At 40.2% G+C, this 21,571-nt stretch overlaps 1 protein-coding gene across 3 annotated transcripts in view; it reads left to right on the top strand.

Moving 5' to 3' along the window:
- The window catches only part of virma (vir like m6A methyltransferase associated), a 111,850-nt gene extending 90,314 nt beyond the window's left edge, over positions 1-21,536 (top strand). For 2 of the 3 annotated variants that reach the window (XM_080194419.1, XM_080194420.1), the window contains exons 23-26: positions 3,957-4,016; positions 10,671-10,733; positions 11,175-11,309; positions 14,115-21,536. In XM_080194419.1, the coding sequence (XP_080050545.1) occupies positions 3,957-4,016; positions 10,671-10,733; positions 11,175-11,309; positions 14,115-14,251 (395 nt within the window). In that variant the 3' untranslated portion in view covers positions 14,252-21,536. The remainder of the gene's footprint in view (positions 1-3,956; positions 4,017-10,670; positions 10,734-11,174; positions 11,310-14,114) is intronic. The other variant, XM_080194421.1, reaches the window with a different exon arrangement.
- Positions 21,537-21,571: the final 35 nt, after the last annotated feature.

The raw sequence follows: 21,571 nt of genomic DNA, 5'->3' as shown, positions 1-21,571 counted from the left end.
CGGGGGACATGGAGTTGGGGGTAGGGTGTTAGTGTGGATAGAGGATTGGTTGTCAAATAGGAGGCAGAGAGTGGGGGTCAACGGGTGCTATTCGGATTGGCGGATGGTGACTAGTGGAGTGCCCCAGGGGTCGGTGCTGGGGCCTCAGCTTTTTACCATTTATATAGATGATCTGGAGGAGGGAACCGAGTGTATGGTGTCGAAATTTGCTGATGACACCAAGATTGGGGGAACGGCAAATTGTGCGGAGGGTGTGGAGAGTCTGCAGAAGGATCTAGATAGGCTGGGTGAATGGGCCAGGAAATGGCAAATGGAATTTAATGTTGGCAAGTGTGAGGTGGTCCACTTTGGTAGGAAGAATGGTAGGAAGGACTATTACTTACGTGGCGAAAAACTGCAGCAAGCGACGGTGCAGAGGGACCTTGGGGTCCTTGTGCATGAGTCGCAAAAACCCAGCTTGCAGGTGCAGCACGTGGTCAGGAAGGCAAATGGGATGCTGGCCTTCATAGCGAGGGGGATTGAATATAAAAGTAGGGAGGTCTTGCTGCAGCTGTATAGGGCATTGGTGAGGCCGCAGCTGGAGTACTGTGTGCAGTTTTGGGCGCCGCACCTGCGCAAAGATATTTTGGCCTTGGAGGGAGTGCAGAGGAGGTTTACTAGGCTGATACCGGAGTTGAGGGGGTTGAGCTATGAGGAGAGGCTGAATAAACTAGGCTTGTACTCGTTAGAGTTTAGAAGAATGAGGGGAGATCTCATTGAGACGTATAAGATGATGAATGGGATGGATAGGATAGAGGTGGAGAGACTCTTCCCGCTCAAAAAAGACAGTAGGACTAGGGGGCACGGCCTCAAGATAAAGGGGGGGGGCGGTTTAGAACGGAGTTGAGGAGGAACTTCTTCACTCAAAGGGTGGTGAATCTCTGGAATTCTCTGCCCGTTGAAGTGGTGGAGGCTGCCTCGCTAAATATTTTTAAGACGCGGGTTGATGGGTTCTTGATAAGAGAGGGGATTAAGGGTTATGGGGAGAGGGCGGGAAAGTGGAACTGAGCCACGACAGATCAGCCATGATCTTATTGAATGGCGGGGCAGGCTCGAAGGGCTAGATGGCCTACTCCTGCTCCTATTTCTTATGTTCTTATGTTTACTTATTTCAATCTATATGAAAGTTAAAACCTTGCATTAAAATGCTGTCACATATTCATCTTAGTATTTATATATTCTACCACTTCACATTTGCTATAAGGGGCCTATACACAAGTACTGAAGCCGTATATACTTTTCTATTTCTTAATTCTCCCTATAAAGTTTTCACAACCTGTGTTTTTTTTTAGATCTTCTTTTACCATAAAGCAATTTCTTCCTCTTCCTTAATCAGTAAGGGTATTCTATCCCTCATCTTCCCTATCTTTTCCTGCTGGCTTTATAACTGTATGTTATAATCAGGTACGTAATTTGGATATTCACCTGTGTGTCAACTATGGCTTAATTGGGAGCACTCTTGCAACTATGTCCTTCCTTGGGTAAGGAAACCAAAACTGTATGTAGTACTACAAGTGTGGACATAATCAATGCCCTGTAATATTCACCCACGCCTTTACAGCAAAATGTAACATACCATTTGCCTTCCATTTTGCTGTACCTGAATATTAACTTCCTGTAATTCATGTACAGGAACACTCAAGTCCCTCTGAACATTTGCCAGACTCTCAGTATTCAAAAAATAGTTTGTTTTTTTTATTTTTCCTATCAAGTTGGATAATTTCACGTTTTCTTGCTGTGTATTCCATCTACCATCTTCTTGTCCACTTATCGAAATATACCTCTGCAGCCTCATTGCAACCTCTTCCTGGCTTACTTTCCCTTGATCACGTCCTCAAAAAAAACTTTCAACACATTTGTCAAACACAATTTCCCTTTCATACATCTTAATGCTTAATTAGATATGATTCTCTCAGAACTCTGTCCACAAACACCCACATACTGCAGCCTGGTATAGTCCAGGACAACCTGCTCTGCGATTTCTTGGTTTAACACCTTGGGATCTCTTCCCATGTTAAAGCCTCTATGTAAATGCGAGATGTTCAACAGTTTCAGAAAGATTTCAAATGAATCCAGAATTATTTTTATTTTGGCAAAAATTAATTGTTCAGGAGAAATTAACAAGTTACACTTGTGGCTGTTAGTGCATGATAATCTAGTTATTTTACCTATATATTTATATAAATGACATAGATGATTTTGTGTTTGGCGGTGTAAGATTAGTAAGTTTGCAATTGACACAAAAATTGGCTGGGTGATTAACAGTGAGGCTGAGTGTCTTGGGCTACTAGAAGATATAGAAGGAATGGTTAAATGGGCAGATAAGTGTCAGATAGAATTTAACCCTGAAAAGTATGAGGTGATATACTCTGGAAGGAGTAATTTGACAAGGGAGTATTCAGTGAATGGCAGGACCTGGTGAAAAAGGTGTATGGGACACTTGCCTTTATCAATTGAGAGATAGATTACAAAAGCAGGGAAGTCATGTTGGAATTGTATAGAACTTTGGTGAGGCTACAGCTAGAGTACTATGGGCAGTTCTGGTCACCACATTATAGGAAGGAGTGCAAAGGAGATTCACTAGGATGCTGCCTGGGATGGAACATTTAAATTATGAAGAGATGTTGGATAGGCTTGGGTTGATTTTGTTGGAACAGAGAAGGCTGAAAGGCGACCTGATTGAGGTGTACAAGATTTTGAGAGACATGGACAGAGTGGATCAGGAGCAACTGTTCCCCTTCGTTGAAGGATCGGTCACAAAGGGACACAAGTTCAAGGTGAGGGGCAGGAGGTTTAGGGGGAACATGAGGAAAACCTCTTTTACCCAGAGGGTGGTGGCGGTCTGGAATACTTTAAAAAGTGCCTGAATGAGCACTCAGCGCATCATAACGTTCAGGGCTATGGGCCAAGTCCTGGTAGGTGGGATTAGGTGGGAGTTCAGGTGTTTCTGATGTGTCAGTGTGGACTCAGTGGGCCGAAGGGCCTCTTCCGTGCTGTATGGTTCTATAATATGATAAACTGCAAAAGGAGTTCGAACAGTTTGTTCATGTGTTAGATTCTGGGACTGGATTATGATCAAATATTTTCATATACAATCTAATCCTCATAATTAATAATTTGTCATACACGTTGGAATTATCCAATAATTTTAAATGAAACAATGTTGGGTATGCAGTGCTAAGAAATTTGAATTAAGAGATGTGGAATTGAGAGTAGATTTTTGATTTTACGTTACAGTAGTTGATATTGTGGGAAAAGCACAAACAACTTGGTATCTATCTGAAAAAGTACCATTTCTTTTGATTATTGATATTGTAAGTGAACACTTCCATCATGAACATGTATTTGTAAGCCAGTGGCAGGTCAGTTAAATTACCCATTGATGACACTTACCAGAAGCTCTCACCAGACTGACCAGCCATCAATGCTTCGTTTAACTCCCACCTCACCCCAGCAGTGATGGCTGGAGGGCCACAGCTGTGGCTGCAAGCTATCATGTGGCAGTCTGGAAGCTGTGGGCATTTTAAAACAAATTTTAATCATTGAAAAATTCTCATTTCCCTATCTGCATTGGCAGCACCCAACTCTGATGGTGCAGACCTTCCAGTGTTTGTGGTGACCCTCCAACCTCGAGAGCATGCCCTATGTCCACACCTCCTCAGAAATCCCAGTACTGGCAGTTTTGGTTCCCAATTCAGATTCCCTCTTGACGGCGGAATTGGACCCGGCAAAGAAAACTCAGTCTATGAAGAATAAATATTTATTTTACTTATTGCTCTGGGAATTGTAATATTTTGTTTATAAAATGTGAAATAGTGATTATGTACAATAAAAAGGTAGAATAAGTCTGAAGTAAGACATAGAAACCAGGTGGTTAGTGATTCTTTTTATTAACCTTTTTCTTTTTCTCTTTGTAGAAGATCTAACTTTTCTTCCAGGTCATGCAGTCGGACTCCTGCATCCTAGCACCAGAAATCGTAAGTAATTTGATAACTCTGTTGGTGTAGAACAATTGTATGTTAATCCACATAAAGAGTAGAAAGAATTTACAATGTATAATGTATTATGATCATTGTAAACTTAATCGCAGTTGAATTTATCTAATAATACTTGGGCAGTAAGTATCCCTTCTTGTAATGGTTTTTTTGGATGTGATTGCTCATACACCATATTCCATCCATGATAGTTATTGGCACAAAGGGGCTTGAATCCATCCCATATTAATGGGATTAAATTTGACTCTAAACTGGCAATTTTAATCAGAAAGGCTCCAAGGATGACTAGTGTGGGAAATGAAAAGTACAATGGTGCAGTTGGGGATACTCTTCTAAGAATGGGACTGTGTAGGAGATTAGCTCTGCAGTTCATTCTGTTAGACCAAACCCAGAATGATAATGTTCAATACACCTGCATTAAATTAAGCACAAAAATGTTACCAAATAATTAATGAGCATCAGCTGACTACACATTGCAGCTCCTGTAGAAGCATCTTTCTTTCATTCCATTGTTCAAGTTATACAGTCTGAATAGAACAGGATACTGCAAGTTGACCACTGTGGTAAACTGACAATTTCTTTTAAATCAATTTTGTTTTGAAGTTAAAATTTATAGATACATTTCACACTACTATTTCAACAGCAGGTTATTCTCAAAGCTGATGACTTTAATCCTAAAGCGCATTTTAACTCTAAATTTCTTCTAAAACTTTTAGCTTTGAATTGAAAGGTAGACCGGAGTCTTGTCCCTCTGTAAAAAGTGGCATTAGCTGTTGTGGATTGTAGACATTAAGCATTTCCAGTGAAGAACATTGTTGCATTTAAGTCTAAATCTGAATAGCTGATCTAGTCAGAAAGGTTCAATTCTTACGAAATTGTCCTCAATTTTTACTTCTGGCATTGAGATTCCACGCTATCAATGATCCTCCTGTCGTGATCCCAATGCGCATGTAGAGAATACAAATGTGTTCTTAATAGATTGAAAATATTTTTATTTAAGTCCAAAAATTATTTTAAAATTGAACATTTGATGCGTGAGAATATGTCATGAGTAAAGTTAACAGCTTCATTGTTTATTTCATTGTTCAGGGCCTAAATTAACAATTCATTATTATCCAAAATATTGTGTCTAGGAAAACCAAATTAGTTCCTATAGTCTAATATTGATTTAACATTAACCACTGCATTGAATATTATGAACAGTGCGCAATACTTCCAAATGTGGTCTTTCTGCTAGCCCTCTCAATTTTACAAAATAATACTGTAATACATTCTACATAATTTTCATTAACTAATTTTCAGCTTGCTTGACTTGGAGTTTCTGAGATCACCTCTCTGATCTTTCTTGAAAATTAAAATTGTATTTACTTTTTTATGTTCTCTAAACTATCAGTATTTCTTGGCATGCTTCCATGATGTTTCCTCACCCTCTGCAGTCTGGCCCTTTGTAAAAAAAATCTCAATTTTCTCCCTACTTTGTCCTGTGACTTGATTCATTTGTGCCCTCCACCACCCTGCCCAAGTGCTCATTCATTCTACATGAACTCTCCTCCCTTCTTCTCTGGGTGTGTTGTCAGCAAGCCCAGTCTGTTCTTAAATAATAACCACACAGGTGCTTTTCCAATATTTCAGTCAGAGGACGACTGTTGAAATCATTGACAGCCTCCAGCTAATTCTGTACAGACAAGGAAGGAAATTTGGAACCTGTCGATTTTGTATTCAATCATTGGTGCCTTTATGCTACAGAGCTTTTCATAAAAAATTTGATTTAATTTTTTGAGGAGGTGACTAATATGTAGATGAGGGCAGTGGAGTTGATGTCTACATGGACTTCAATAAGGCTTTTAACAACTCAAAATTGTCTTAGTGGCAGGAGACAGAGTGATGGTCAAAAGTTGTTTTTGTGTCCAGTGGTGTAACATGGTGTAGCAGGATGGATTAATAAATTTGTGGATGACACTAAAGTCAGTGGAGTTGTGGACAGCGCAGAAGGATGTTGCAGGTTACAGAGCTGGGCTGAGAGGTAGCAAATGGAGTTTAATGCAGAAAAGTGTTAAGTGAGTCACTTTGGAAGGAGTAACAGAATACTGGACTAATGGTAAGTTATTTGGTAGTGTGGTTGAGCAGAAAGATCTCGGTGTCTATGTGCATAGATCCCTGAAAGTTGGCACCCAGGTTGATAGGGTTGTTAAGAAGGCGTATGATGTGTTAGTTTTTATTGGTAGAGGGATTGAGTTTAGGAGCCATGAGGTCATGGCTACAAAAGTCTGGTGCAGCCATGCTTGGAGTATTGCATACAGTTCTGGTCGCCACATTATAGGAAGGATGTGGAAGCATTGGAAAAGGTGCAGAAGAGATTTACCAGGATGTTGCGTGGTATGGTGGGAAGGTCTTTTGAGGAAAGGTTGAGAGACTTGAGGCTATTTTCGTTAGAGAGAAGGTTAGAGGTGACTTAATAGAGGCATGTAAGATGATCAGAGGATTAGTTAGGGTGGACAGTGTGAACCTTTCTCCTCAGACGGAGATGGCTAGCGTGAAGGGACATAGTTTTAAATTGAGGGGTGATATAGGACGGATATAGGTAGGTTCTTTACTGAGAGTAGGAAGAGCGTGGAATGCCTGCCTGCAACAGTAGTGGATTTGCCAACATTAAGGACATTTAAATGGTCTTTGGATAAACAGATGGATGATATTGGAATAATGTAGGTTAGATGGGCTTTAGATTAGTTTCACAGGTTGGCGCAACCTCGAGGGCTGAAGGGCCTGTACTGTGCTATAATTCTATGTTCTATGTTCTATGGATCGGTATGGGGCCCATTCTGTTTGTAGTGTACATTAATGATCTAGATGCACATGTGGGGGAAGAGGGGGTGGGGGGCGGGGGGGGGGGGAATGTTTGCAGATGATACGAAAATTGGCGGTGTGGTAAATAGTGAGGAGGAAAGCCTTAGATTACAGGATGTTGTAGACAGGCTTGTCAGATGGGTAAAACAGTGGTAAATGGAATTTAACCCTGAAAAGTGTGAGGTAATGTGCTTGGACAGGCTAAACAAGACAAGGGAATACATGATGAATGGCAGGATCCTGGGAGCACTGAGAATCAAAGGGACCTTGATGTGCATATTCACTGGTCCTTAGGGTGGTAGGACAGGTAGATAAAGTGGTTAAGAAGTTATATGGTATACTTGCCTTTGTTAGCTGAATCACAGAGCTTAAGAGCAGGGAGGTTATGCTGGGACTGTATAAAATGTTGGTTAGGCATTCATCACAGCTTAGAATATTGTGTGCAGTTCTGGAATTTACATCATAGAAAGCTTGTGATAATACTGGAAAGAGTACAGAGGAAATTTACCAGGATGTTGCCTGGGTTAGAGAGTTTTAGTCATGAAGAGGGATTGGATAGACTGGGATTGTTTTCCATGGAGCAGAAGGACGGACGTGAGATGTATAAAATTATGAGGGGCATAAATAGAGTAGACAGGAAGAAACTTTTCCTCTAGATGGAGGGAATCAATGATCAAGAGGCATAGATTTAAGGTGAGGGGATGTTAGGAAAATCTTTATTGCTCAGACTATGGAGGGAGTTTGGATTTCATTGCCTGAAAGGGTGGTGGAGGCAGAGACTCTTGTGACACTTGAGTATTTAGATGTGCACTTGTGATGCCAAGGCATATAAGGCTGTAGACCAAGTGCCGGAAAATGGGATTATGATAATTAGGTGGCAGTTCCTGCCATACTGGCCCAAAGAGCCCTCTCTGTGCTGTAGACCTCTATGACTCTAGAAGGCTGAAGGGGGGGACCTTATCAAGATTATGAAAGACATGGATAAGGTAAATGGGAAGAAACTTTCCTCCTTTGAAGAAGAGTCAATAATCCAGGGCATATATATAAAGTAAGGAACAGGAGACTTAGAGGGGATTTAAGGAAAAGCTTTTTTTCCCCAGAAGGTGCAAATTTGGAACTCATTGCCTGAAAGGGTGGTGGAGGTAGGAACCTTCACAACATTTAAGAATCATTTAGATGAGCACTTGAAACAATAACATATCAGACTATATACCAAGTGCTGAAAAATGGGGATTATAATAGATTGGTGTTAGATGCTAGTGCAAACGTGATGGGCCTAAAGGTCTCTTTTTATGCTGTAAAACTTTGATACCAGAGATGAGAAACTATAGTTATGAGGAGAGAGGTGCAATAATGGGATTATTTCTACTGGAATAAAGATTATTATAAAATTTGATTCAGCATTTTTTTTCCCCAACATCTGAAGTGTTCAGATAACCTTTTCCTAGTCCACCTAGTTTGGGAAGTGAGCGATAAGGGTGGTGGGGTAATCACAATTAGAATTTTCACTAAGATCAGGGGAGCAGTTCAGAGATTTTTTTAAGAGTTGGTAAAGTTTGGAACGTTTTTCCACAAGGAGCAGTTGAAGCTGAAACCAAATGTAGAGGTTATGAGATCCTCCTTGCAACACTTGCTATGTGTTTTGACTTCAGCTTCCAGTGGTATAATTGACTGAATTGTGTTGCTAGGGCAACATAAACTAACAGCACAATTGTGTTACGAAGCAGGACAGGACTCAATCATACAAATATAGCACTGGCTCAAGATGCATGAAAATCATGATCTGCATTCCATCTTGTATAAAACATTCATTTAAGCTCCATATATATCTGCAGAGTTCACTGTGCTTAACAGTTTGGATAAACCTGCCGTTGAGCAGAAACAAATTAACCAACTTGCAGCAGAAGAATCCAAAATGAATACGATACTAAAAGTTAAAAGTTGCTTTAGAGACCAGTTGCACGTGTAAGCCTGCTTCATCCATCATTGCCTTCGGCCTATCATGTCTACGCCAGTCAAAAACAACCATCTAACTATTCTAATTAGCTACAAATTGATGTGTACATTAGTGGATGAATACAGCCTGAATTATGCTTCTCTTTGCCAGCGACCAACCCCTCCTAATATTATGGAGAACAGCTAAATAAGATAATTTTCTCATCTATAACAATGAGGAGGAATATTGTGCCTAAAGTAATCATTTCTTTCCGTGAACTGTTTTGTTTATTTCTGTACGTGATTGGTTTACTGTCCATCCCATATCTCTCAAATTCTGAAAAGCTGCTTTTGTCCCCTAACAACTAACTTTATGAATAGTAATTCTAATAGTGAATCCCCCACCACCCTCATCACTGACTTTCTAAACTTTACGAATCACAATTAAAACTGTCATGAAATTCTATTTTTCATAATGTGCTTTTTGATGCTGCATTTCTTTCTAATACAATTTATCATTCATCATTCTCACTTGACCCTAAGGCAATGATCTAGAGTATAAATTAGAATGATCTAAACCCATTATCCCGTCTCTAGTTTTCAGCTGGCTTTCACTTTCTTCTGAATACAATCCTACAAAAGCATTCATTCTACTCACTTGATGCACATGTTATTAACTGCCTTGAACCAGCCTGATTAACGAACTTCTTGCAAGTTGGTTTCTTTGACTTTTTCAGAATTTCTAACATGTCTGATTGTTACCCATTCTTTAATTAGCTTATTTGCTATAACTGTTTTCTCTCTCTCACTCAAATAATTTAACAATAGGTGTACATCAGTAGTACCTCACCCCAAACATGAGAAATAATTTAATATTAACAGCATTGTCAACAGAGACAGACAAATGTACTTTTAAAAATAAACTAAAAGTAACTATGTAAAATATTAAGTACTTGGAGCTCTGCTGATGGCATTGTGAGTGAAGACATTATCATAAAGACCTGGGTTTGACTTATGGTACAGATAGATTGAGATAACTATACCAGGTACAACAAGTAACCTGAATGCCTCTGGACTAAAGAGGAGGGGATTAAAATCACCTATTCCTTTTGTTTCTCATTGCTTCTAATAATCTCTGTAGAATCATAAATATGTGTAGATATTAGTTGAGAACATGATCAGGCCAGCTATGGAGTTACTTGCGGTTGAATAGGCTTTTGAAACGTGCGGTCAAGGTTCAGACTTGAAGGAGGCCATTTAGATGAGTTTGTGCCTTCATGAGAGGAAGGGAGAAAATTGGGAAGAAATTGTAAATATTAAATATGTTTGCTGTTATTTAGGCAAATGAATTTATTTAAATACTGCAAAGTTGTCAAGCTTTAAGTCTACACAGTACCTTTTGTTAACTGTGTATTTCTTAATAGTTTACTGTTTTTCAGATCTCATTTTGAGTTTAAATTTCACCATTTCATAAAATGATTAATGTAGATGTACATTCAAGATGTTGAAATGATTAACGAATTAAGTGAGCAACTATTATATTTTATCAAAAAGCAAAACAAAGCATATGGCGACATGAAAATATAATATATTCATGGTCACTTACTTCCACTAGCAAAATTGTGTCCCATAAATAAACTAATTCCCAATCTCCAGTCAGCTACAAATACAGCTTAAATCTCATGCATTTGGCTATAAAATGAAAGAATCAAAACTGGCCATCTTGCTGCAAGAATAAGTTTCACTGCAGCTAAATGTTTCATCTGCAGATTATTTTGTGAATTTAATTTTAACAGTATCACAATTGTGCTTTTTGATGAATAAGCAATTTTTTTAAAGTCCCTTTCATTTCTACAGAATTTCATTTGTGCGGTGGTATTTCAAGCCCTTTTTATGCAGCAAACAGTCTGGATGAATGGGGTACTACAATACTACATTTCATATTTATATCTGTTTGCACAGTATTTAACAGTTAACAAAAGTCAAGGATATGCAACAGAAAAGATGGCATCCTTTTGTTGGGAAGGGTGCCCACTGCAGCTCTACTTACCCAGGATAGTAGTGGGAAGCATGCTATGGTTTGGCTTGTAAATCATTCTCCCACTCCTCTGTGCATAGCTGTTTGTCTTCTTGTGGCTTTCTTGACCTTCTAAACATGTGCCATTTCCCCACTCCTTGGGAAGCTCGCTATGTCTGTGTTTAATGATTGCATGGTGAAGGTATATTCATTACAAAATATTTAAATACGTTAGAGATTGAGGCAACTCTTTTCAGCTGTAATTTATGTTTATTCTGCTAATACATTTTGTGTTTATTAGTTATTTCTGGGGCCCTTTTTGAAGAAATGTATTTTTACTGTAGGAAATTACAGCCGTCGTGAAGGAGGGCGTGGCTCAAGCTGGAGTGTCCAGAATAGTCCCCGTGGAACATACAGCGAAAATCGAGGTGGTCAAAGCAACTTTAACAAAGGGCTGCCATCGAGACAGCCTTCAACAGGTAAGGCTACTGAAAATCTACCTGCAGTTCTTACAGCTTACTTTATAGTCTTAATATGGATAGATTTAGGAAGAAGAATCTCATGATCAGGTAAATGGGGAAGTCAAATAACTCAGATTTCAAGTCGAACATCTTTTGCTCAGTAGAGGTTTGAGTTTTTTTTCACAGTGAATGTAATCTGGTATATTTCTTATTTAAATGTCTTGAGAATATAAAGGAGATTGTGATTGGTTTGGAAAAGTGGCTATTTTGTGATGACAGGCACATCACTAAATACTGATTGGATAGTACCAAATAATAGAACATTTTAAAATGAATTAAAAGTTCAGGAGAATAATTATTAACCTATTCTGCAATTGTAGAAGTGTTTAATCAGTAATGATCAAAGATGATCATTTCTACTGGATTGATATGGACTTCACAAGAAAGCACCTGCATGTGAACCATTATTAATGTGAAAACTAGGAAATAGCAATAAAAAAGTAGTTAGAACTGATATTCTGCTTATCTCATCAGGCAGGATAATGCTGTCTTGGACACACAAGTTTTGGTCAGAAAATGTATTTTTCATAAGTATGTACCAATGCAGTATCTGCAAAGATAACTTTCTGGTAATTTTGGATTAAAGTTCCACTTGGTTCTGAATGTTTCTGTCAACCCCACCCCCCCCCCCCATTAGATAATTAGTTGTTAAGTGTTAGTTGGTGATACTGCACCACAGCATCAGACTTTCTAATCTTAAGTAAATGTGTGATTCTAATGGTTACACTTGGTGCCTTTTGTTCTTTATTTACCTGATTCTAGTTTGAATCTGTTTTATTTTCTCCATAAGAGGAAAAATGACTAGAACGTCCCTTATACTGATTATTTCATGTTTATCACAGGCAAATTCCATGTGCTTTGATTGGAATATTTGTATTTCTATCCCAGATGGATATTTTTAAGGTTGCTGGGAGGAGATAGTATAAGACATAGATGCAGTAGGCTTAAAGGAAATATGATGCTCAATCCTTCTCTCGCAAAAATGGAATAAAAACAACAATTACAAAAATACTGGGGTCTAAGAGCATCCGTGGAGAACAAAGTTAATGGGTTGGAGTTTTACAGAGTTGGGAAGACTCTGTAAAAATGATGGGCAGGATCTGATTCCTGGATTCCCGGTGCCTCCAGTTTTCATAAGTGCAGGAAAAGTGTGTGGATCCCAAGCCACTCCTTGTACTTGAACCTGGCTCCATTAGTAGAATAGGCATCACCTAGCTCTCTGCAATTTTTGTGGAGTTGGGCTAGCTTTCCAAGGACTTGTGGTTCAACGCTCTTCAGAGGTGTCATCTGGATGAGGGAATCTTTTGAAAGGTAACTTTAAAAGTCTATGCCAATCTATGTCCTTCCATCCATCCCCAGTGGTCTTCCAGACCCACATGCCAAGAAAGCATAATGAGGCTTGGCTGAGAGCTCAGACATCCATTAATTGTCAGAGGTGCTAAGTGTTTGTAATTTTAGCAGTTAACATCTTAAAGGTCTGGATGATTGATACATCTATAGGGCTGCAGTAAAAGCAGTTTTTACTCAGAAAGTTATCAATGAATAATGTTCTTTAAAGTTTTTCCACACATGCCATTGTTACTATAGGGTTCCTTGATTCTGTATGGTGAGTGGACATGGAGGTGCAATGGATGGCATGGAGGCTATGAGGGGTTATTGGGGTTGGAAGGAAGGATACAGCTTGGCATTGAGAGTATGAGGAAGCTTTGGGGATCATAAAGGGGCACAGGTTGGTATGATGGGCCAAGGGGTGGGTAGAGGGAGTTGGCAGGATGCATTATGGGAGATGTTTGTGTCTGTTTATGGTTGTGGGGTGGGGCAAGAGGCAGTGTATGAGGGCTAGAGAACCTTGTTGTTCTTATAATTGGGACATAGCCCATCTTGGTCTGAGATTTCAGCACTTGGCAACCTCCGTGGTTGTTGTTGAGCTGTTTCTGGGGACGGCTAGTCCAACTCCAAATGAAGACCTACTTCCCAGAATGAAAACCTGCCTTGATAGGCACATTCTTCTGAGGTGGGCACATTGGGCCAGGAAATTTGTCTGTCACTACCCACCTACAGGATGAAAGTCCAACCCAATGCTTATCTTGGATCCCTACAGTGCACAAGGAAACCATTGGGGTGGCGAAGTGCTGCTTTGCAGCGCCAGGGACCCTGGTTCAATTCCAGCCTTGGATAACTGCTTGGGTTTCCTTCTACACTCCAAAAATGTGCCAGTTAGGTTGATTAGTCATGCTAAATTGCCCCTTAGTGTCAGGGGGATCAACAGAGTAAATATGTGGATTTATGGGGATAGGGCCTGGGTGGGATTGTTGTTGGTGCATGCTTGATGGACCGAATGGCCACCTTTTGTGCTGTAGGGATTCTATTCTATGATTCAGCCCATCGCGTCTACATCTTCAGCAGAACATCTTACTCAGGTCCAAATCCTATCTCTGTAACCTGGTGCCTTTACCATGGCTAATGCACCTAAACTGCACATCTTTCTAATCAAGATCATCAATCTAAATCATTTGTTGTTTTTCTCTCTCTATAGATGCTGTTAAATATGTTGAATATTTCCAGCATTTTGCTTTTGTTTCACTGGAAATTGGGTTCCTTAAGAATAATTACAATAAATTATAATTTATTGAAATGATAGTTGAATGACTAAAGTGTTTGAAAAACATTTTCTTGTATTTTAATACCTGGGATTTGCTTTTGTATCCTTACTTTGCAACCAAAACTTGACATTTTCCTGGTGTTTTGCACTTTGTATTTCAGGATACCGCCAGAGTCCCCGTGATCGTACGTCAAGAGGTCGAGGAGCAGGACCATCATGGGGAGGCGGCAGTTCAAGGGGAAAGTTCAGTGGAGGAAGCAGTGGAAGGGGTAGACACGTGCGATCCTTTACACGCTAAAGGGAGATTTTTGCACGCTTTCTTTATCTGTGAACAAGTAAAAAGATTTTTGCCCTCAAGAGGATGAAGTTGTGTGAAAGATTCTAGTGGAGTTTGTGACACTGAAGGACCAATATTTGACTCCAGTAATTTCTGGTTGTGAGATTTAGTTTCAAGAAAAGTGGATATTTTCGTTGAAGAAATTTGGAAGATGTTGTTCTTTTATAGCAGTATTGAAATTTTAATAAAATGGATCATTAAAAAAGGCAAGTGCTTTTTGATTTCATTTTCATAATTAAGATCATGAACTGAAAGAGGTGCCGTACAAAATTTCATTTATGATTGTGGCAGCATACCATCTTCCATTCAATACATTGTGCCTCATACAGATATGTACTGACTCACAAGCTTGCATTCTCAAAACTAATTCATGCTGGTTTTTAAATTTTACCATAGACTGAATTGCAGATTCTTATAAAATACATTTACAACAAGAAAAGTGCTCAAGATTATAGGTGACTGAACGGGTCCATAATTCTTAAACTATTTCATCCAAACATTTTGCTACAGCAGATATCAGTGTGGAATTATCATTTAAAACCAAATAGAATAAAGTCAAATAAATGCAGTCCTTTTTGCATGTTGTAATTGTAGAAACTTGGGAATGTGCTGATGATATCCTTTAATAACTACTGGATCAGCTGAATGTAAATACGATACTTTCATTTTGCACTCTTCCCTATTCTCTATAGATCAGCAGTATAAAAATGATGTATAGTAAATAGGTGGTACTGTGCCTGATGTCCTATTCTTTGTTTAAAACTTCCAGCCCAAAGATTTTTTTAAGTTTGACCAGTTGCTCTGTTATATAGCTAACTGACACTTGGATATTAGGAACTGAACATTTTCAGCATACTAAGGCATTAGTATCAATTAGCAACAACTGAACGTACTATGCTGTTATTCTTAGGACAACGAAAAGCAAATGGTAATTTATCAGGGTTCAGCACCTGAATAATTGATAATATGCTGTGGAAGAATGGGCACTAATCCAGCTTCCCTGTTATGTGCCTGGATAATAATGCAGCCAAATTTGCTGTCTGGAGATTGAACCTGACTGCTTGAAGGGAAGGGAGAAATATCAATCACAAATGTCTTGCACCTATCTACTTAGATTTCCTACTCTAATGCTGTTTAGTTTCTGGAACTGTTTCTTTAAGGAACTTTTCTTGGCAATACTAGCTTGTCAATTAAGATAATATATTTACTCTTTAATAAATTGTTTTGCAGCTACAGTACTTGTTACAATATGCTATTAATCCTTTACTCTAAGTCAGTGGTAAGTACATGCATGTGCTACCCACCCATGGCTCCCAATAATGCATGCAAACAAAAGTGCCATACACCACCAAGCACAATGAAACACGTGCTATACAAAAGGTAACATAATCCTTGCTTAGCCATTTATTTTTATGCAAATTTGTGGATGCCACTGCTTTTTCAAAATTATTTAGCAGTCAATTTGTTTGACCCACAATGCTGAGAAGGTGCTTTAACAATCAGAAAATTAAATTGGATTAGGAAAGAGGGAACAACAGCAAAAGACAGAATGAGGGTAAGTGGAGTTGAAATTATATTGGAACAGATGGGGTAGGAATAATGACAAAAGAAAGTCTATCTGGGATAAATGGAATCAGGACAGGGCAGGAGTGATATGAAAGTAATGCAAAGGGAACATGCTTATTTAAAGGAGATGGGATTAGACAGTCAGATGCAAGGCTCTTAAGTGGCAGTTTGCAAGAACATGCATGCAAATTAGGAGCAGTAGGCTATGCTGCTCCTAAACTGATTTTTTTTAAGCTAAATTAATACCATGCCAGCACTTAGATTACCACAATTATGGACATCAATACAACTGACATAATTTATGTCTAAACCTTGCAATTCGAGTGAGTAACATTGATCGATGCCTGTTTTTGATTCAAATCAATCCTGCATTTTGTGATCAGAGTCTTGCACATTCTGTTGGCTGTATGACACAAAACAAAAATGCCACCATATTTAATGTATAGTAGATGAGTACACACTACTATAATATGATGCAGCACATTTCCTGATTCTGGCTAAGCAAAAAGAGATATGCTGTCTAAGCTTTTTAAACTTGTAGTCATTGGGATGGATGCAAACTGATGAATGCAAGGTGAAAAGCTGCAACAGCATGTCTCTTTGTGTCGGTCACTCTGGACTACAAGTGACTATTTCTAGCTTCATTGGTTAAAAAAATCTTCAAGTTTAAAATGTCTGTGTTTGAATTCTGCTAAACATAGTGATGAAACTGTTGTTTCAATCAGAAATCGGTGAGCACCAAGACATCAGTTCCTGGGTGAGGGAATACAAAGGAGGCTGATAGGTAGCTTGTTGTGTTAAAAAGACTCTGGATTTGTTTAAGATGAATAAAAGTCATCTGAAAGTAAACATGAACAACGTGAAATATACAAACAGTTTGGACATCCGTAACCATATTATAGGGTCAGGGCTGTCAAGCTCCTGCTTCTCGCAGGACAGACCCAGCAGAGGTGACGGCACAGAGGAATAGTCAGGAGGGAATTGCCCTGGGAGTTCTCGATATCAACACTGAACACCGTGAAGTGTCATAGCACCAAGTTAAACACAGGCAAGAAAATCTGCTGCTGTTTATGACATACTGTCTCCTCCCCACCCCTGCTGATGAATCAGTACTCCATGTTGAACACCACTTGGAGGATGTGCTGAGGGTGGCAGAATGTACTCTGGTGGGGAGGGGGACTTAAATGTCCCAAATGTGACCCCACTGTTTAAAAAAGGAGGTAGACAAAAGGCGGGTAACTATAGGCCAGTTAGCTTAACTTCTGTAGTAGGGAAAATGCTTAAATCTATCAAAGAAGAAATAGACATCTGGATATATAATTGGGTTCATGAAAGAGCATGGGTAGAGGATTGGTTAACTGACAGAAAGCAAAGAGCAGGGGTAAATGGGTGTTGTTTTTGGTTGGCAATCAGTGACTAGTGGTGTGCCTCAGATCAGTGTTGGGACTGCAATTGTTTACGATTTACATCGATGATTTGGAGTTGGGGACCAAATTCGCAAATGACACCAAGTTGAGTGGCAGAGCAAAGTGTGCAGAGGATGCTGAAAGTCTGTAAAGGAATACAGATAATCTAAGTGAGTGGATGAAGGTCTGGCAGATGGAGTTCAATGTTGGTATATGTGAGGTTATCCATTTTGGAAGGAATAACAGCAAAATGGACTATTATTTAAATGGTAAAAAATTGCAGCACACTGCTGTGCAGAAGAACCTTGTACAAGAATCACAAGAAATTGGTCAGCAGGTGCAGCAGGTAATTAAGGCAGATGGAATTTTGTCCTTCATTGCTAGAGGGATGGAGTTTAAAAACAGGTTATGTTGCAGCTGCATACTGTGCTGGTAAGGCCACACCTGGACTACTGTGTACAGTTTTGGTCTCCTTACGTGAGAAAAGATATACTAGCACTGGATGGGTGCAACGGAGATTCACTAGGTTGATTCCCGAGTTGAGAGGGTTGGCTTATGAGGCGAGATTGAGTAGACTGGGGCTATATTTATTGGAATTTAGAAGAATGAGGGGAGATCTTATGGAAACACATGATTATGAACGGAACACAAGGTAGCAGGGACGTTGTTTCCGTTGGCAGGTGAATCTAGAACTAGGAGGCGTGGCCTCAAAATAAGGGGGAGCAAATTTAGGACTGAGTTGAGAAGAAACTTCACACAAAGGGTTGTGAATCTGTGGAATTCCCTGCCCAGTGAAATAGTTGAGGCTACCTTGTGGAATGTTTAAGGCAAGGATAAACAAATTTTTGAACAGTAAAGGAATCAAAGGTTATGGTGAGCAGGTGGGTAAGTGGAGCTGAGTCCACAAAAAGATCAGTCATGATCTTTACTGAATGGTGGAGCAGGCTCGAGAGGCCAGATGGTCTACTCCTGCTCCTGGTTATGTTATTTCCAAGAGTGGCTCGGTAGTACCAACACAGACTGAGCTGGGCCAGTCTTAAAAGGTATAGCTGCTAGATTGAGACTGATAGAGAATCTGGTGAACTGGTGCAGCGACAATAATCTCTCCCCTCAATGTTAACAAAACAAAAGGAGCTTGTCATTGACTTCAGGAAACAGAGGAGAACATGCCCCTGTCTGTGTCAATGGGACAAAGTAGAAAGGATGAGAGCTTCAAGATTTTAGGTGTCCAGATCGCCAACAACCTGTCCTGCTCACCCCATGATGACAACACAGTTAAAAAGGCCCACTTCTATTTTCTCACAAGACTAAGGAAATTTGGCATGTTAGCTATGACTCTCACCAACTTTTGCAGATGCACCATAGAAAGTATTCTTTCTGGTTGTATCACAGCTTTCATGGCTCCTGCTCTGCCCAAGACTGCAAGGAACTACAAAAGATCATGAATGTAGTCCAATCTATCATGCAAACCAGCCTCCCATCCATCGACTCAGTCTACATTTCCTTCTGTCTAACAAAACAGCTAGCATAATTAAGGACCCTGCACACCTTAGGCATTCTTTCTTCCACCTGTCAGGAGATACAAAAGTCTGAGGTCACGTACCAGCTGACTCAAGAACAGCTTCTTTCCTGCTGCCATCAGACTTTTGAATGGACCTACCTTGCATTAAGTTGATCTTTCTCTGCATCCTAGCTATAAATGTAACACTACATTCTGCACACTTTCGTTTCCTTCTGTACGACCAGTATGCTTTGTCCGTAAAGCACGCAAGAAACCGTAATAAATCAAGTCAGATGGTGTGGGAACCAATTAGTGGGAGAAACATACTTGACCTTATCCTCATTAACCTGCTACCACAGACACATCTATCTGTAGGAGTGACCATCACACAGTTCTTGTGGAGATCTTCACACGGAGGATACCATCCATGTTGTGTGTCACTACTACTGTGCTGGACGGGACAGACTTTGAACAGAACTAGCAACTCAACTGGGCATCTATCAGGTGATAGATTTGTACTTAACCACGATCTGTAACCTCCTGACCTGGCACATCCCCCACTCTATCATTACCACTAAGCCAGAGGATTCACCCTGGTTCAGTGAACAGTGCAGAAGGGCATACTAGGGGTAATAGCAGGCATACCTAAAAATGAAGTGACAGTGGACTACTAGTGTGCCAAACAGCATAAGCAGTAATAGAGCTAAGCAGTTCTACAAACAATGGATCAGATTCAAAATCTATAGTCCTGTCACATCCAGCTGTGAATGGTGGTGAACAACTAAACAACTCACTGGAGGAAGAGCACATCTACACAAAAGGCTGAAACATTAACAACAACTTTCAGCTGCAAGAGTGGATGAACCATCTCGGCCTTTTCCAGAGGTCCCCAGCATCATGGATGCTAGTCTAAGCTAATTCCATTCACTCTCCATGAAATCAAGAAACGGTTGGAGGTATTGGATACTGCAAATGTTATGGACTCTGACAATAGTCCTGAAGACTGGTGTGCCAGAACTTGCTGTCCCCTTAGCCAAGCTGTTCCAGTACAGCTACAAAACTGGCACCTACCCCACAATGTAGAAAATAGCACAGCTATGTCCTCTACATAAGAAACAGGACAAATCCAACCCAGCCAATTGGCACCCCATAAATCTAATCCTGATCAGCAAAGTGATGGAAGAGGGTCATCAACAGTACTATCAAGTAATAACTTGCTCATGGATGCCCCATTTGGGATCCGCCAGGGTAACTAGCTCCTGACCTCAATACAGTCTTGGTTCAAACAGACAAAACAGCTAAACATCAAGGAGCCCTAGCAAATCAAGTCAATGGGAATCTGGGGGAGAAGTCTCAGCTCCAGAACATCACTGCAGGAGTTCCTCAGGGTACTGTCCTACATCCAATCATCTTTGGTTGCTTCAGCAAAGACTCCCTTCCTTCATTAAGTCAGAAATGGGGATGTTTGCAGATGACTGCACAATTTTCAGCACCACTTACAACTCTTCAGATTCTGAAGCAGTTCACATCCAAAGGCAGCAAGATTTGGGTAATATCCAGATTTGGGCTGACAAGTGGCAAGTAACATTCATGCCGCACAAGTGCCAGGCAATGGCCACCTCCAAAAAAAAAAGAGGATTTAACCATTGCTCCTTGACATTCAATGGCATTACCATTACAGAAACCCCCACTATCAATATCCCAGGAATACCCTTGACTAGAAACTGAGCCAGATTAGCTCTATATACTTTGGCCACAAGAGCAGGTTAAAGACTAGAAATCCTCTGGCAAACAACCCATCTCCAAGATCTGTTCACGATCTACAAGACACAAGTCAGGAGTCTGATGGAATATTCTCCACCTGCTTGGGTGAGTGCAACTCCAACAGCACTCGAAAACATCAACACAATCCAGGACAGGGCAGCCCACTTAATTGCTACCACAAACATTCAATCCCTCCACCAATGAACAGTGGCAGCAGTGTGTACCATTTACAAGATGCACTGCAAGAACTTATGAAGGTTCCTTAGGCAGCACCTTCCAAACCCACAACCACTAGCATCTAGAAGGACAAGAGCAGCAGATGCTTGGCAACACCACCACCTAGACGTTCCATTCCAATTTCCTCACTATCTTGACTTGGAAATAAATTGTCATTTCTTCACTGTTGCTAGGTCGAAATCTTGGAATTCCCTCCCTAACGGCATTGTGGGTATACCTACACTTCAGGAACTGCAGCAATTTAAGAAGGCAGCTGACCACTACCTTCTCAAGGGCAACTGGGGATGGGCAATAAATACTGCACTAGCCAGCAACACTCACATCCATAAAAATGAATGAAATAAAAAAAGACAACCTGAAATCGGACGTATTCCAGGGCCAAGTAAGCCTACACTGTAATGGCTGCTGCTATGCTCGAAAGGAGTGCCAATGCTGCTTCAAAGCACCCCCTCCCACACCCCCCCAACTTGTCCGAGGACAACTGCATCATCTAACACAAAAGCGGTATTTTCTTCTTTGCAAAATCTGGCTCACAAAGTATTGTGGTCGTTACACATAACTGCCAGCCACCACAAACAGGAATGTTGGATAGTTTGCTGCCCTTGTTCCTCTAGGTGGTAGTGGTTGTGGGTTTGGAAGGTGCTGTTTAAAGAAGGCTTCTTGAGTTGCTGCAGTGCAACTTGTCAATGTACACACTGCTGCTACTGCATGCCTCTGGCAAAGGGTTGGGTGGTAGATGTTGTAAATGGTTGGCAATCAAATGAACTGTTTTGTCCTGAATGGTGTTGAGCTTCAAGTGTTGTTGGG

Source organism: Carcharhinus amblyrhynchos, chromosome 8 (genome assembly GCF_965287045.1).
Source record: "Carcharhinus amblyrhynchos chromosome 8, sCarAmb.v2.hapA, whole genome shotgun sequence".
Taxonomy (NCBI): domain Eukaryota; kingdom Metazoa; phylum Chordata; class Chondrichthyes; order Carcharhiniformes; family Carcharhinidae; genus Carcharhinus; species Carcharhinus amblyrhynchos.
The sequence above is the reverse complement of the archived record's forward strand: the minus strand, read 5'-3'. Positions and strand labels throughout refer to the sequence as shown.